At 39.2% G+C, this 16,521-nt stretch overlaps 1 protein-coding gene across 1 annotated transcript in view; it reads right to left on the bottom strand.

Annotated features, from left to right (window-relative positions):
* Positions 1-7,545, bottom strand: part of slc4a2b (solute carrier family 4 member 2b) — a 28,009-nt gene extending 20,464 nt beyond the window's left edge. Inside the window, exons 1-2 of the mRNA XM_087789268.1 lie at positions 7,403-7,545; positions 5,173-5,344 (exon numbers count right to left, since the gene is read on the bottom strand). Coding sequence (XP_087645394.1) covers positions 5,173-5,232 — 60 coding nt within the window. The 5' untranslated portion in view covers positions 5,233-5,344; positions 7,403-7,545. The remainder of the gene's footprint in view (positions 1-5,172; positions 5,345-7,402) is intronic.
* Between the last annotated feature and the right edge of the window lie 8,976 nt (positions 7,546-16,521).

Raw genomic sequence — 16,521 nt, 5'->3', positions numbered from 1 at the left:
AGTTATGACATTTATGCTATGAAAAAATGTGACAAGCTAATATAAAAAGCAAATCAGCGTTTCTGTAATGACTCATTTTTAAACGTTAAGGAAGACATGGACTTAAAAAGTAGATAACAAAATGAGCCACCAAACATGAGAGCGTGGAGGAAGACGTTCACATAGTCGTGGAGCAACACCTTTTCACATCAACGGAGAAAGACCTTTAGTCAAGACCCAGGCCAGTGAGCATATTTAAGGATGCCTCCAGAACTTCTTTAGAGGGAGTTTTTGAGGAGCTCAGAGGAGGCCACAGAGGCGACCTTGGTATTTCCCCAGAAGGGCTTCGTGACCCTACTGTACATTATTGTATGAAGCCTGTGCTCTCCAACTTCATACAGTTTGTGGACTTTATAATAAGGGTAGAAAATATGCTGGGTTCTCCAACTTCCCTCAACTTGGCTCAGTTCAGAGAATATTTCTCTTATGCCGGAGCCTGCTTACTGACTTCCATTGAGGCACAGCAGACCGGTAAGAAAAACAAGTCATGCTGCCCAGGAGGAGCATTCTCACAGCTGTATTCCTAACATTGACTTGGAGGTTTTTATAATTGAAGACGTTCAGCATTTGTGAGCACAGACGGCTGTTAAAATGCAACCTTCAGGACGGGACTGATCTGAGCTCAGCCAAATCGGTGCTCTCCAAAAAAAGGGATCGAGGAAGCCAAATGTACCTACGCAGAGAAACTTCAGGGGAACCTCTGTGTCACAGGAAACGTCAGGCAGACGTGGCAGATGGTGACAAACATTGACTCAGCTTAACATTCAACATTAATTTACACCATCTCTTACAACACCAAATGGTTTACAGTCATTTCAAACTCCACAACAGCAAGCACCAGATTCCCTCAAGGCTGGGGGCTCAGGGTAGGCAGTATACCTTTGCTAACACAAGACTGTGCAGCAATACAAGAGGGGGTCTGGTCTGCATTTTTAAGTATGACTGCCTAAAATTGTATATCCTTCAAACATGTTTGCATCCTGACTGCAATAATGACAATAAGGCTTGATGGGACTTAAATAGACAAAACCACAAAATTGAGTTTTAGAAATGAGATTTGTAGTATTAGCTAATCTGACATTTCAAAATATGTTTCTTTCATTTTGTCCGTTTTAGTTCTTGGGTCATCTTCTGAGTCAGACGATTCTTCAGAAGCCAGTCATAAAATCACTCTACTGTAAGTGACGTCAAGTTGACTCATCACTTGATAGATATGCGTCTTAAATGTTGGAACATTCTCAGATAAATAACTTATTTTATAATCATTAAACTTAGTTTAACCTCACACCCCCCGTAGAAGAGGGAAACTGAATCAAGTTGAATCAGTCCAAGGAAGAAGACGAAGCATTCTGAATTATGTGTAATATCTTAAAGCTAAAGTAAAATGTACCTACTTACTAGCACTTTCCGTTTCCTTTCCTGTGAACTCAGCGACTTAACTTTACAAGCAACTTATCTACATTATCTGCCTGCTTAGACAAGATATATGAGCTCCTTTTATATACCCAGTTCAGATTAACAACAGCTTCAACACTTAACCCGTGATAAATTGTGTAGTAAGTTATCTACAACGCAATTTATTTGCAATAAATAGACTAACGTCAATTATAAACTGGTGTCTTCCACTGTGACCAAGTGTGACTCTCCTGTTTTCGTTGTTTGATTATGATACATGCATTTCAAATAAATGATCAACTGATCCTTCCGTCCATCTTCTACTGCTCATCCAAGGTTGGGTTGCAGCCAGAGAAAAGAGGACCAACTTCTCTCTACCCAGAAGCCTTCAAGCTTTTCAGAAATAATTCCCAGATCAAGCAGGAGAAAGTATCTACAACATGCCTGGGGTCTCCCCTCAGGTTTCTATGCATTTATGGATGACAGGAAAACATTCCGAGCATGGCGTGCATGAGTCATCCTGAGCCTCAAGTGGCTTTTCGTGTGGAGAAGCAGAGTTTCTGCTTATCTAGACTGGTCTTTCTTAGTGATAAGGTAACCTGCTCAGGCACCCTGCAGAGAAATATTATTTGGTGGACCACAGATTAAAGTAAGAATGCATATCGACCAGTAAATCACCTTTTGGCTCAGCTCTTTCAAACACAGACCTCAAGACTGAGGATGCCACAGGGTTCCATCTTTTGGATTTCACTCTCCATGCTTGAACTTGTGCACTTCGATAAGAGTTCCTCTCCTACACCCTGGACAGAACATCCTTTTCTTAATAAGGACCATGGTCTCAGAATAAGAAAAGCTGATCCTCAACCCAGCCACTTAAAGCTTGACTGAATCTACAGAGTTATGACAGGAGGTCCTGGCCCAGGTAACCACCACCTGAAAAACAGGAGTGGCCACCAAACCCAAGTGCACTGCACAGAGAAATCCCTGTTCATTGTGAAAAGAACCAGTGATAAAGGGAGGCCCTGGCAAAGTCCAACCCTCACTGGAAATAAATCAGACTGACTGTATTACCAGGAATGCATACCAGTCTCTGAAACCAAAATAATGTGAAACTTTCCAAATAAAAGGTCGACGGCGTTTTAGAAGCTGCTGTTCGGATTGATCTAACACACAGTCAACGCCTTTTACCACATTATCTCAAGTTACGAAGTTCCTCAATGATCAGGTTGCCTAAGCAGTGCTACCCATTTACCAACCTTTAGTACCATCAATAATACAATCCGTGTTAAGAAGAATTCTTGTGTGACATCACCATTTAAAAGTATTTTAGACAAGTCAACAAAAACTCAAAGTCCACTTGAGTTGCTGATAATAAGAGAAAACGTTGAGCTTTGGCTGGAAGTGATTCATCGATTTCATTTATCAGAGATTGAAAAAAAGAAATCATACATAGACATACTTGTTCTACTTAGATTCTTTTTTTAAAAGACAGGGAAAAAAACTGTCAGCCGAGAGAGGCTACAGAACTCTACAGTACAAATTCAACATATGTGAAACATTTTGCACAAACTTTTCTTACATTTCGACTAGAGACACACATTTCCTGAACATGCTGGTTTGATTTTTCCAACTGTGGACAGTAGTTTTTTGGTTTATACAAAGCTCCCAAATTCCAGACAGAACAAAGTCACACAGGAAACTAGGAAAAGAACTTTGACCTCTCCATCCCCAATAGATTTGAAGGTGGAGTGAGAGTAGACATTTCCTCCATTTGTTCCATGACAAGAATGAATCATCTCAGAGTTGCTGGAATCATTTCAAAAGGAATGTGTAATAACCCAAACAGCTGTGGCAGGACCAGCGAAAAGACATCTTGTTTGTAACCGCGACTGTACAGGAAAGGAATCATGATTTCCCCCAGGATGAGTTCAACGTGCTTCATCTTTGGTTCCCTGTAGGAGCTTCATAATCAGTTTAGATTCAATCTTTAAACTTCATATATTAAATTTAACTTATATCAGAGGATAACGTGGAAAAAGTTTGACGACAAAGGACAGATGGTTTGGACAACCTAGGCTTCATGAACCAAGAGTGCGTTCATACAGAAAAGTGGTGCAAGTACTTTGATGCATCACGGATGCAATGACACTCTGAGGTCATGCTCGGTCAGAGACATAAACAATGAACATCGATTATAAATTAAAACACCCACATGTCTGCCACGTGTTCGTTTCTTTTTAGTAGCCATTTCATGCAACTCAGAAAACCATAGGCTTGTTATTACAATATAATGAACGAAATGGTCCTTGTCTGATCGCTTCAACTCAACATTCCACTAAGAGATTATTTTCTTTAACCTACCATGAAAACCATGATTCAGGCAGAACTCTGTGGATCCACTTGGATTTTTAATCAATCAAAGTTTTCAAAGTAAAACACAGTGTGCAACCGAGGCCTTGTGGAGACTTGACCGATGGATCCAGAGCCACATCAGCATGCTAGCCAGTTATATATCAAAATGTACTTCAACAGGTTCAAGCTAAAGGAAGAGACAGTTTTCATCATGTGATCATTCACTTCATTGTTTTTCTTATCTCCGCCTTGATTGGCATATAAACAGTAAATGTGCTTTGATTTGCCTGGCGTCATACATCTAAACATGTTCTGTATTTGAGGCTACGCCAAGTTTAAGGACCCGATGCATGAATCTCCTCAGTCCTGACTCGTTACTCAAGATCATAATCTGCGCTACTTCGACGAGCGAAGTTGAGGGATGAGGAACGATGGCGAGGACCGTAGCTTACTCATTTTCGAGATTCTCCGGGACCTCCCTTGGTAGCAAGGGTATCCCAGACTACCTTGCACTTTAAGACTGAAATCAATGGTGGCTAAAACAAGGAAAACGCCAAGATACACATGTAAGTATTTTCTTTATAAAATGACAACCGAAAACTAGTTTTCGTAATTTTTAAGATCCAGCACTGGGCTTTAAGTTTAGTTTTTTTAATCAAGATACAGCCGACATGCACCAACATTTATTTAGGATGTAATAATATTTACAGTAGCAGTAATATGTAGCATTAATGATAGCCACGTTTTTCACGTTAACGTTAGCGTTCATAATGATGCATTTTCCGCGGAATATGTAAGTAGTTGTGGTATTTTTAAAGGTCATTTGGCTGAATATCTGCTCATAAAAACCTTGTTGAGGCAACAGAATGAAACCTAATAACTGAGGAGTTTCCAATAACTGGTTCATGAAACCCATGTATCTTCATTTGTGGGGTATGATTACATTGCCAGGCATAACAGTAACAATTATATATATATATATATATATATATATATGTATTATGTTTTATACTATCGGAAACCCGAACGGGAATACCGTTGAGGAAATAAACATGATTCTTAGTTATTGGTTCATGAAGTCCAAGTTGAGGAAAGACGGCGTTTGTGACTGACAATCCATTTGTTTTCATGCATTGACTCAAATGACAATGAAAATAAGCTTTTCTACCACAGACGAGTTAGAAAAACGGGGACAGAAGGCGACAGTGAACATGTTAATCACGTGTTTGGTTGGTTAACAGAAGCAGAACCAGCGTTGAAGAGATTAGGGGTCTCATGTTTAATGACCATTGTTAATCAAATCACCTCACTACCATATCATTTGTGGCCCTAGTGCGCCTTTCATGCGCTTGGTCATGTGTCCTGCAGCAGTGTGGCTGGACTTACACTGTGAAGAACCGATGCCACAGCATCAGTGATCTGCTTGGGAGTGCTGGAGTTGCTCATGTCTCTGCAGGGAGTCACTGCTGGAGCTGATCTGGAAAGCTGCTGGGGATCCGTGGTGGCTTTAGCCCTTCTCTTTCTCGCTGGGACTCAGACAGCTTTTGGGCAGCATAACCTGGAGATGGAAGACGCCAGAGGAGGGGTTAGCTCACAGCAGCATGGAGGCTTACACCTAGAAAGGAATAAGCAGGTTGCTTCAGGGAAGGGATCAAGGAATATGAGATGCGGCCAAGAGTACCAGATCCAGAGTTTTTTTTCATTTCGATGTAAAACAAATCCAAGACCAATATCCGAGAGCTAAACACCTGGAGTTTATGCTGAGAATTTAGCGTGATTGAAAGAAGCTTGAGATAAAACTAAATTAAAGGTAGAAAGTGTCAAGTGATTTTACACAGAAAATAAGTCAAGTCAGCTCAAACACAAACCTACTTGGAAAAGACAAGGATTCTTCCATAACCTGTGAACGTGCCTCGAGGGAGGAACTCAGGCGGGCGGGAAACACCATAAAACCGAAATCCTACCTTTAACCTTAAATATGACTACAGTATAGTAAACGTTGGAGTAGACCAGTCATTAAAGCACAGCCAAGATAATATGGCTTCAAACTGTCAAAACAAACTCACCCACTGAACTCTAAACTACTATGCAGGAAATGCCATTCATTTAACTGCTAACCTGATTTTAGACAGCGCAGCAATAAACTATTAATGCAATAAGCGCCTCAGATAATGTGGCTTTCAAGTTTTATCGTGGATTCAGCTGCATTGTCAACACAACGGCCACGTTCCATCTGTCAACACGATTATCAACGGTTGCATAAAAAGAAATGTGCAGCCAAGAAGGTTTAATAGCTGAACATTATTGTTTAAATGACACCAGGGCATCAAGTATTTTCTTCTTTCTTTCTTTCTTTCTTTCTTTCTTTCTTCTAGTAGTTGCTATATAAAAAGTAAAGTACAAACTTTAAACAAAATAAATTAAACTTTTTTTTCTTTTTTTTTTTCCAAACAACTAAATTTAACTAGTTTTTCGATTCACAAGCTCATTGCTCAAAAAAGTAACGCTACTGCCACCTGTTGACGTTTTCAATTTTGACCCTTAATGATATTTGAAATATCCAATTATACTGAACAAATAATATAATATCTGTGAAAAATACCTTAGCGGGGGTCTTTTCACTATCTATTCCCAATGCTTTCTAGCATTTTAATTTTAGACTTAACAGGATCATATTAGAAGCCAATACTGAAATCCAGTGTATTTTGTTCTTCACCTAGTTTACTTCTCTAATATTCCCCCTTTTTATCCTATAATTTAAAACTGATGTTCAAGGGATTGTACCATCTACTCCTGTAAGCTCAACTGTTTGCGTGTGTGCCAAAGAGAGTTAATCGCCCCATGACATATAGAAGGATTCTCATCTCAAAACATAAGTATAAATATTGTATACATTTGTTTAAATCTTTTATTTAACTTGTGTACATTTTCTTCTTTTACAACACGCACTATTAACTATCATGGCAATAAAAACAATTGCGTTTCCGATGGTGATTTAAAGCATGTGAGAAATACTGATTGAGCAGGGAAGTTCAGAATATTTTACAATCTTGGTTTTCATAGCGCTCATTTTACAGGTGATCAAAGTTAAGAGTTCAACGTGATGCAAGCGCTTTTCATTTGCCAAAACAGACAAAGGGTCAAATAGAGGATGTGGATCAGCAGAAAATGTGCTCATTGCCGCTGAATTAAGAGTTCAAATAATATCAAAGAAGCACTTAAATGGGCAGAATATAAAAATCACTTGGACCCAATTCCTCCTTTAAACTTTTGTGGACATTTCTTTTTCCACAAAAGTCACAAAACTACTTACTTAATGGAGACATAGGCAACTCTAAGTTATAATATTTGCTGACTTTGTTAGCAGTTGTGTTGAAATTCTCTGGTGAGCCCTTCAGGTTTAAGATAAAGTTAGGCATCTTAACAAGACGACCAAGACAAGCAATTTTCAAGAACAGTACCAAGCAAGCTTAAAATATTCTTATTCAATTATAATTTCATTGATTAATTCATTCATTTAGCCTGAATAGAAATCATCATCTTGAGTTGTACAATTCAGATATCATCCATGTTTGGTCACAAACTTTAAGAAAATAGGAAAATATACATTACATACCTTTGTTTGCTTACTGCAGAGAAGCCGCCGCAGACATGGTAGTGCAATGGTGAACTCTGGCGTGAAGAAAGACCCCGGGCTGGTCAGAGTGCAGGAGGAAGGCAAACACAAAACGGGAGGAAAGAGACGAGCGTTAGAGATGCAGAGTGAGCAACTTTGCCGGTCATGTGCACCCTTCAACTAGCGTGCACGTACTGATAACACGACCTTCCTCCACAGGATAATGTTTCCTCCCCCAGCCCTGACAATTAGCCATGTGACTCCAGCAGCCAGTCAACACTGAGTCACAGTCTGGGCTGTTTATATACGGTGACTGGCATTTAAGAACTCATGGGCAGCAGGTAAATATGTCATTGTTCTCGCCAAACTCGATGGAAAAACTATTTTTTATACCTTTTATTAGGTAGTAAAGAGTCTCGTTCAATCAGTCTGTACTGATTGCCTCGTGTCACAGTAATGAGAGTGGTCGATTCAATAAGGTTCTTCATCCCTTCTCAAAATTGTATTATTTGATGCAAAGAATAAGAATGTCCCAAATGCACAAACTAGTGTTCCATGAACATTTGAACAGTTTCCAACTGTGGAGGGCAACGCTTTTCCCGAGGGATGGTGGTTGTTACTTGAGAAAAATGTATTGGTTAGTACTTTTTCCATGACTCGACACACACACACGATCCCTGTGTAGCGGTCAACGCTAACAGTCGTTGAAGAAAACAGAAGTATGACTTACTGTAGGGATCGGGTTAGACTTACTATATTTAGTTCAAGGGATTGATCTAGCTTCCATCTAAAGGTGATCAAAGTGGTCTAATGGTCTAGAGTGTCTTGAACGTAAGTAAGTCATTTATATTTATAGAGGACAGGAAGGAGTCAGTAGACATCAAGCACAAAGAGAGAGGAAGATCGTTCCAAAGCTTAGGAGCAACAGCCTGGAAGGATTTCTCTCCTCTGGTCCTTAACCGTGTTCAGGAACCATCAGTAGGTTCTGATCCACAGACCTCAGAGGAGGAGCATGACCATGAATAGCTCTGAAAGTAAGTACCAGAATTTTAAAGTTGATCCTGAAAGAAACTGGAAGCCAGTGAAGAGTTTTAAGGATCAGAAAAATGTGAGTTCTTCTACTAGAGCGGGTCAGAATTCTCGCTGCAGAGTTTTGTATTAACTGCAGGCGAGACAGCTCCTTCTTTTTAAGACATGGAAAACAGACTGTTACAATAACTAATAATTGAACGTGGAGGCGTATCAGTGCTAGTTCCCTTTTCTACCCATCAGTGGGGCTGGAGGTGCAAAGGATTCTGGGGGAGGAACGAGAGTGCATGTAGGCCAATGCAGGACATATTTTACATTTGTGAAGGACGTGGGTCTAGTACAGGTTCGCAGGTTTGCGTGTACTACGTTATGCAGTCTTATGGGGTTCAGGGTGGCCAGATTGAGAATGAAAGACAGGTGAGGCTGTGAGACCCGATTCCATGATGGTCGTCTGTATGGCGTGGACGGTTGTTGGTTGGTTTTTAGAATTTAAGGGATTAGGATTGGTGTAGTTATTGGTGCATGTTTGGACGTAGTTGTTGCTGATGTAAAAAAAAAAAAGAGTCCTGGGCAAGTTTGGGTGATTTTTCAGTGACGCATTATGGTCTGCAAGATATGTGGGTTTTTTGGAGTTGGTACTGGGATACTGTGGCTGTGGAGGCTGGGGGGTAGTTAACATCTGAATGGACTAAAGGTGCCTCCATCATTTGAATAATCAGAATTGTTTCATGCAACCATGGCCCGTGGGCCCTTTACACCCTATTGTGCCTACTAATTTGACCCGCCAGACCATATAAACAAATAATCTACCTTGAAGTTCTGCCCTGATCAGCTGGCTCCGGTGTTCGCGGACATCTTTAACGCCTCACTGGAGACCAGTCATGTGCCAGCATGCTTCAAGTCATCAACAACTGTCCCACTGGTTTTTGTCTACAACTCTAAAAATGGAACAGATTACTCTGAAAATAATCCCAAGCCTGAGTCGACATGAGAGTGAGTAGAAAATGGGTGAAGATGGAATGTGAGGGGAACTAACACTTAAATTATTACCAAATGGCATTAGTTTTGACTATTGACACATTTCACTTTCTCAGAGGGAGAACTCCAGACACATTGGTCGACTGACTTATTGCTGCTTGGTTGATCCCAGATGACAAAAAAAAACTGGGTCAATTCACAGATTTGGCTCTTTATTTGTGTTTGAATCTCAACTGGATGTTTTAAAGCACGTCTGGGTCACTTATGTGGAACTGCCTGAGCCAAGATTTTCTAGCCAAATATATTTTCAAATAAGAAAAGATTGTTTAGTGCAGAGAAACAATATTAGGCTTTTCTTGACAGCTTTGCAAATCTGAGCCCAACGACAAGTTAAAAAGACGAAGAAGATTTATTTTTAGTTTCTTCCCATTTGTGGACGCGTCTCTGTCCTGCTCTACTCAGGCTTAATGATGCTACAGTATGACAAGAGGATTCTTTGTCATTTTAACTATATTTTGAGAAATACACGGTAATACTTGTCAAGGAATGATAGGACATCTATTCCAGGTTTAATCCTAATCTAGTGACTATTCTGTTCATAATCTGCATTTCACATGAAACCTAAATTCGGTTTGTTGTGTGTGTTGCCATGGTTACAGATACGTTATTTCACTAAACCCACTTCTTAAAACAGGAAAGCCAGAGTTGTCCCTAACTTCTGAGAAAAGTAACTTCACCAAACCAAAACAGTTCACCAACAAAGTCGAAAACAACAGCGCAGATCTAAATAAGAATCACCTCAATAAACTAACTCCAGACTGCAACTTGAAGTATCTGACGCGTCTAAAGTAATCCAAATTTCCCAGAGATCGTTTTTTGTAATAATTGTGATGTATCCAAATCTGTCATTAAAATGGTAAGTATTGATATGGTGACAAATGTTTCGCTTAAAGTATTAAGAAAGCAATGGAGAAAAATGTTTACTCTTTGTTTCAGTCGCCAGGCCAGCGGGCATTTGTGCAATAACCATTAACAAAAATTATATTTAAATTCAACTTCCTATCACCTTGCCTTCTTCCCTTATAATATTTGGAACCACCTGGATAAGCAAGACCTGGATAAATGAAGACCTATAAATTACACTTTAATTCTTCTGCCAAAGCCTACAGTGGACAGGGCAAGTAAGTAATTTCGGCATTTAAGATTGAACCAGTTCTTGATCATAGATGCAACCTTCACAGATAAATGTTCCACTTGAAACCTGAATGCTTTGATATTTAAAACTGCATCTTCGTTGTTTGACAAGAAGGAACAGAGGTCTACTGAGCCAGGGGGGGGACTTTATAGTTACCATGTCATTGCAATCTACTTTTTCGAGATCTTTTTTTTTTTCTTGTCCTCCCTTCATTTCAAGTAGCAGTTTGATGGAAGACATAAACATGTCCTTTGCTTCCTCTTTGAGTTAAAATATAAATCCTGTAGAGAAGTCTTTCCATGAAGTGAGTCATCACAATTTATTTTTTATCCATCCATCCCATAGTCCTTTATAACTCATGTTTCAGTGTTGATTGAAGTTTCTCTTAAATAGATCTTGGATCTCCATCAGAATGCGTCTGTTGGTACAAAAATCTCTTTTAATAAAGATATTTACATAATAAAATGTGTGTAAACCCCACATTGAAAACCTTCTTTTTTTCTTATACAAGCTAAAATCTTGTTTACCATAACCACGCCCACTCTATTGTGATTGGTTAAGCATCAAGGTTTGTAAACATACGCTATAAATCCTGGAAGTCCCCACCTCCAAGGGACTCTTGGTATAAACAAAGCGGGGGCGTGATTACAGCTGGCTGAAAAGGACTTCAGCCATTATAACGCCTTACTGGACTCTAATCTCATAACCTCTTGTTCAACGAGATTTCAGACGGGGGAGAACTTTATAAAGTAATAAGTTCTAAACATGGTCCTGATGAGGGACTTACTTCAACATTTAAATGATTAAAATAACAGTAAATATATATCTATCTATAACAATAATAGGCTGTTAGAAAAATTCCTACATGTCCATTTTTGTAGTTTTAATCTGACGTCATGGGTCTGCTTTTAGCCACTCTTGGACGCAATAATCACAGATTATATTCAACTTGGTAATAGAAATTTCGTTTTCCCTTTGTCTCCTAAAAAGTCCCTTGAAATGTTAGGTAACTTCAAAAGTAAAGGTTAAAAATGTAAAGCTTGTGTTTGCGTCTTGTATTGTACATGTCTGCTAGATCTTAACGTCTCAAGGCCCGGAGGTCAAACTCAATTGAATAAGGCCTCATCTTTAACCAATCAAATTGTCTGAAACAGGATGTGTGGATATGATCATGATATCCTTTTACATTTTATTTTCTTTAAAAAATATCTTTGTGCGTCCTCCTCCAAACACATCAAATAGGTTTATTTTAACCTCAGTTACAATCATATTGCAATTGCCCGTCTTAAACACTGTAATCTCTACAGGTCACCTTGTCAACGTGAATGATACTCCATATTGATTTGAAGCCAACAATGACTCCGTCTAAGTGCCTTGAGTTTTCGGGAAGAAGTCAATTCCATTAGGTCAAGGGAGCCAGAGCTCTCAGTACAAACCATATAACCCTCTAATAAACAACGTCACGTGGCAGACAGTCCAAAACCCAAAGTTGACTCCTCACATATTGCACTGAAATATTTACAATGATGGAATGGCAGGAATGTCTTCAAGCCAAAATGCCACGATGTTATGGATGAATCAACACAAACAGAGAGGTTAATCCACAGCGAGTCGGAAAAGCCACCAGATTAATTATGTTTTCACAGAACAAAGCGGTCTTGATCGAAACATATTGCATACCGGTAGAACCAAATAATCGCGCGCCGCATTCCACGACAGCTTTTAAAAGCCACGGGGGCTAAAGAAATACTCAGAGGGGGTGTGTTTGTGTGCGATGGAATGGTTTGTCCTCTGGGATGAGGGATCACTGCCGAGTCACATGCATGCAGGGGAAGACAAATAAAACAGAGAGCCAGAAGGAGCTCAAGCTGAAGTCCACTTCATCGCCCGGGGCTTTCCTCGGCCCTCATCAGTCCGATAATAGATAATAGATCAGAGATAACTGAGGCAAGCTATATAAAAAGAGGTGACCAGATAATGACAGTAGGTCCCATTTCAAAAACCTGGTTCTTATTCACATTGTTCCAAAGGAAGTTCAGTTTTAGTCCCAACACTTTTAAAATAGACTTGTGATTTCTGAAACTGAACATGATCATGTTCCCGCAGACTCATCCCCTTTGCCCTTTTATTCTCATCTCAGTTTACTGCGTTGCTTTGTTTTAGGGATGCAATGCGATTTAATACTGGTATCAGGTATTTTTCCTATCCAGCCTCTCAAAGTCAGATTGTGTATCGGTGAAAAATATCTGATCTACGCAATTGATAACTGCGAGTGTGGATCTTTGAAGGGCGAAGTTAATCCATAATATTCAACACCTCCAACTTAATCAAGCAGCTAAAAAAGCATCGCGACAAAGACTATGAGCAGGTCGAAGAAACAAGAAAGACAGACGGGATGAAGTCGTTTTTTCAGGCTATTCTGCAGAGACCGCATGAACGTTTAATCATTCCTGGTAGCCGTGTTTATGTTGACTTCACCAGTGGAATCTGCCTCAGTTTAATAAATAATGACTGTGTTTAATAGTGGTTAAATAAAGGCTGAGAGGGTTCAGTTCCATGTATGTGAGGTCAGAGGACCCTTGTCTAAATCAAATGACTTCACCACGATGAATGATGAATAATACAGGTGATGCATGACACACGTTTAGTTAAGGTCATAACAACGGTAAACACTTCACTAACTAACTTTAAATCTTGTCGATGGTGACAGAAAACTGTCAACAGGATTCAATAAATCCATTACTACTCAGTCTGTCAAACGAAGATGTGCATGCATAGCATTTGTGAATCAGATTTAGACCCGATTACTTTACATCATGTTTGTGGTTCCAATATATCATTGTATCGAGTGCGTTTCTTAACCTAATTAATTTCAGGGAAGACCATAAGTGTGCCATTATTGGACTTGTTTATTCTACAAAAATTATATTTTTGTATAGTTTTCCACCCATTTTATTTTTTTCATTAGAGTTCATGACATCTCATCTTATAAGAGTGGAGATGAAGTTATTTTCTCATCCTTTTTGCATCGTTTATTATGTTTTTCATCTCTTTACAGTAGCCTCTGACCCTTGATGCGAGAGGTCAGTGCCAGCCTATCCATTGTGACGCTATCAAAATTAGCAACCAGGTATCTCTGTGGTCAAGGCATCATCTACTCCCTACTCCCTTATTTTTTTTCCACTACTGGACACCATCAGCCAGGAGCAGGCTTGTCTGTATCCCAGGAAAACAGACAAGTTCATTTTTATGAAGAAATTATTTTAGAAAGAGGCAAATATTCAAATACTTTGTCATTTGTTTGCACGCGTTTTTCGCATTAGAAACTTTTTTTCTGTTAGCCAAGAAATGCAGTGGGAATTTGCGAAACAGATCAAATAAAAAAATGATACAATGTTTTATGTAATTTTTCAGTTTTTTGTTTGTTAGAGTAAAACTGGTATGGAAAAAAACTGTATCAAAGGCATCTTTACGATCAATACCCAGTCCTACAATAAATGTAATGATATATATAAAATATATTGATTGACAGCATCAAACCTTATTGGAGCATCCCCAATATGAAAAAAGAAGGAGTGTTAACATTTGTAAAGAATAAGGTTTTTAATTCGCCAAAGTAAAATGTATGTATATGTATATATTTATGTTATTCAAAGTCATTTTTCCAACATTGAAAATTCGAAGAGACCACACCGTTGAGAAAACATTACTTCAAAAATCTAAAACAGCTTTACCAGTTCCTGGATCATTAATGTAAATATTATAATAATAATATAAATTTGTAATAAAAGCAAGTCGGTTAATGGCATTTTTTTTTAATTAATTCAAAATAGAAAACAGAAATATCATAATAAAGCTTTATCTATCAAGTTGTTTAGGAAGGAATTACAGTCAGATTGAGATCTGCTAGTGAAAATACTTAAAAAAGTTTTAAAAGTATCCACAAATTACTTATCTTATGTGCAGCGTCTTCAATATAACTTGTTATTTTACGTTGTCTGCCCTCATCACATTGCATTCTGGGATGGATCTAGTGACGGAAAAGATGGTAGCATGGTATAATGGTCAGCATCCCTCACAACCTTCATCTTTAAACTTATTACATTTAGAAATATATTTTACTTTATAATATATATGGAATCGCTAGAATTATAAACATGCACAAAAACATTGTTTAACTCTTAACAATATCACTATAAAACCAGGCTTGTTTTGCATCCATCCTATTTTGGTTGCCATTCAGTAAAGGGGTTAAATCAACAATAAACTGTTTACCCTGGAAAAGCAATTCTTTATCAGGTCAACAGGACACAATGACGACCAAAAGTAAACAAACACAAAAACTCACCAGGACCAGGATAAGGGAGAAACTGCGCCTGGCGTTGGAGAGCTCCACTGACAGCTGACCCGTTTGTGGACTTAAGCTTCACTGTGTGACGATAGCTTGTATCGGTGTTGCCCCCGAGTTTTGAGCCTGAAAATAGCTCAGCGGGTCTTAGGGTATGAGCCGTTCAAAACACACCGAGGGACTGGCGGGGCCGAGCCCCTTTCGCACGACCGTGCCAAGTTACAAGCGATGGAAAACATCCAGTCGTGCAGGACCAGCAGCTGCACAAACTCAATGCTGTTTTAAAATCGGTTTCTCCCTTTTGTTTCTGTCGCACCATCTTAGGGTCCCCGTGAATATGTTGGCGATTGAGTGCAGGCAACACAGCGTAGCAGTCAGACAAGAAGACGCATGAATGTTCGACATCTCAGCAGGTTTAGCCTTCGAAGGAATTCTAAATCAATTTATTTAAAGATAAACCTCGCCGTTTCACCAAAATGTGTCATTTTCTTCATAACTGGGAATCTCAGGACGACTGGTCTCTCACGTAACAAACACAGACTCATTGTTTATTAAAATACAAGCTTCTCTCGACACAATTAGGAAAAGCCAAACAGGTGCATAGGGATTTAATAGTCCTCTGCTCGAGTTGCATCAACAGTAGAAAAAAGAACACTAGAGTTCTCACAGAACACTATGATAGTGTTGTATTTAGAAGTGGGGGGGTCTGGGAATATAACATACTCTTGTCTTCCATGGACAACACAGGTCTTTCATATCACACTCAAGTGGTGAGACGATGGCTTCCCAGTCGGTCAAAATATAGCAATATCATCTAGAAAACTCAGCATCAATCAAACGCACTTAAATTGTTTTTTTAAACCACAAGAATGACAGTTGACTGACTCAACTTTTCAAGGAGCCACTCAACACCAACGTCTAATAAACTCTTCATCCAGTCTCACGTCGAATATCTCCTTAACGTTCCCTTGACGTACAATGATGGATACATTTGTAGTCGTTTTTGCTTTCAGTTGAAAACAACACAATCTCCTTGGCAGAGGTAATAAAAACATTTCCAACCCATTATGGTTTGAATGTGTTTTTTTGTCTTCCTCTTCATGATCATCAAGGACATCGTGAGAAGGTCGGACACAAGTGTGTGGGGTCAAATGAAACGTACAAAGCAGGTCGGAGTTAATGATTGAGGCGTTATTTCTGAGGGTGAGATGAATAATAGCAGGTCTGTTTACGTGAATAATGAAAGGTCAACTAAACAGACAAAGAGTCAGGGATTATCATTATCTAACATTTTTAGCCTGAATAGTTTCTGCATGATTAAGTCATTCACACACGGAATGTGGACACAAATCTCCACAACCTGTGCTTTGGAAAGTGTAAAACAACCCCCCCAGCTTCTACAAACTGAAAAGTGTGTTTAACAGACTTCACTAAAGCCGACACAAACGCAATCTTTGACGGGTGGTGACAGATTTCAGTCGGACCAAAGTGCTCCGTTCGATTGTGCGACGGAGAGGAAGCTGCTTTATTTGCAATGTAGAAACAATGTAAACTACACAGAAGTGGAGA

This window comes from Callionymus lyra, chromosome 4, assembly GCF_982586985.1.
Source record: "Callionymus lyra chromosome 4, fCalLyr1.hap1.1, whole genome shotgun sequence".
NCBI lineage: Eukaryota > Metazoa > Chordata > Actinopteri > Syngnathiformes > Callionymidae > Callionymus > Callionymus lyra.
The sequence above is the reverse complement of the archived record's forward strand: the minus strand, read 5'-3'. Positions and strand labels throughout refer to the sequence as shown.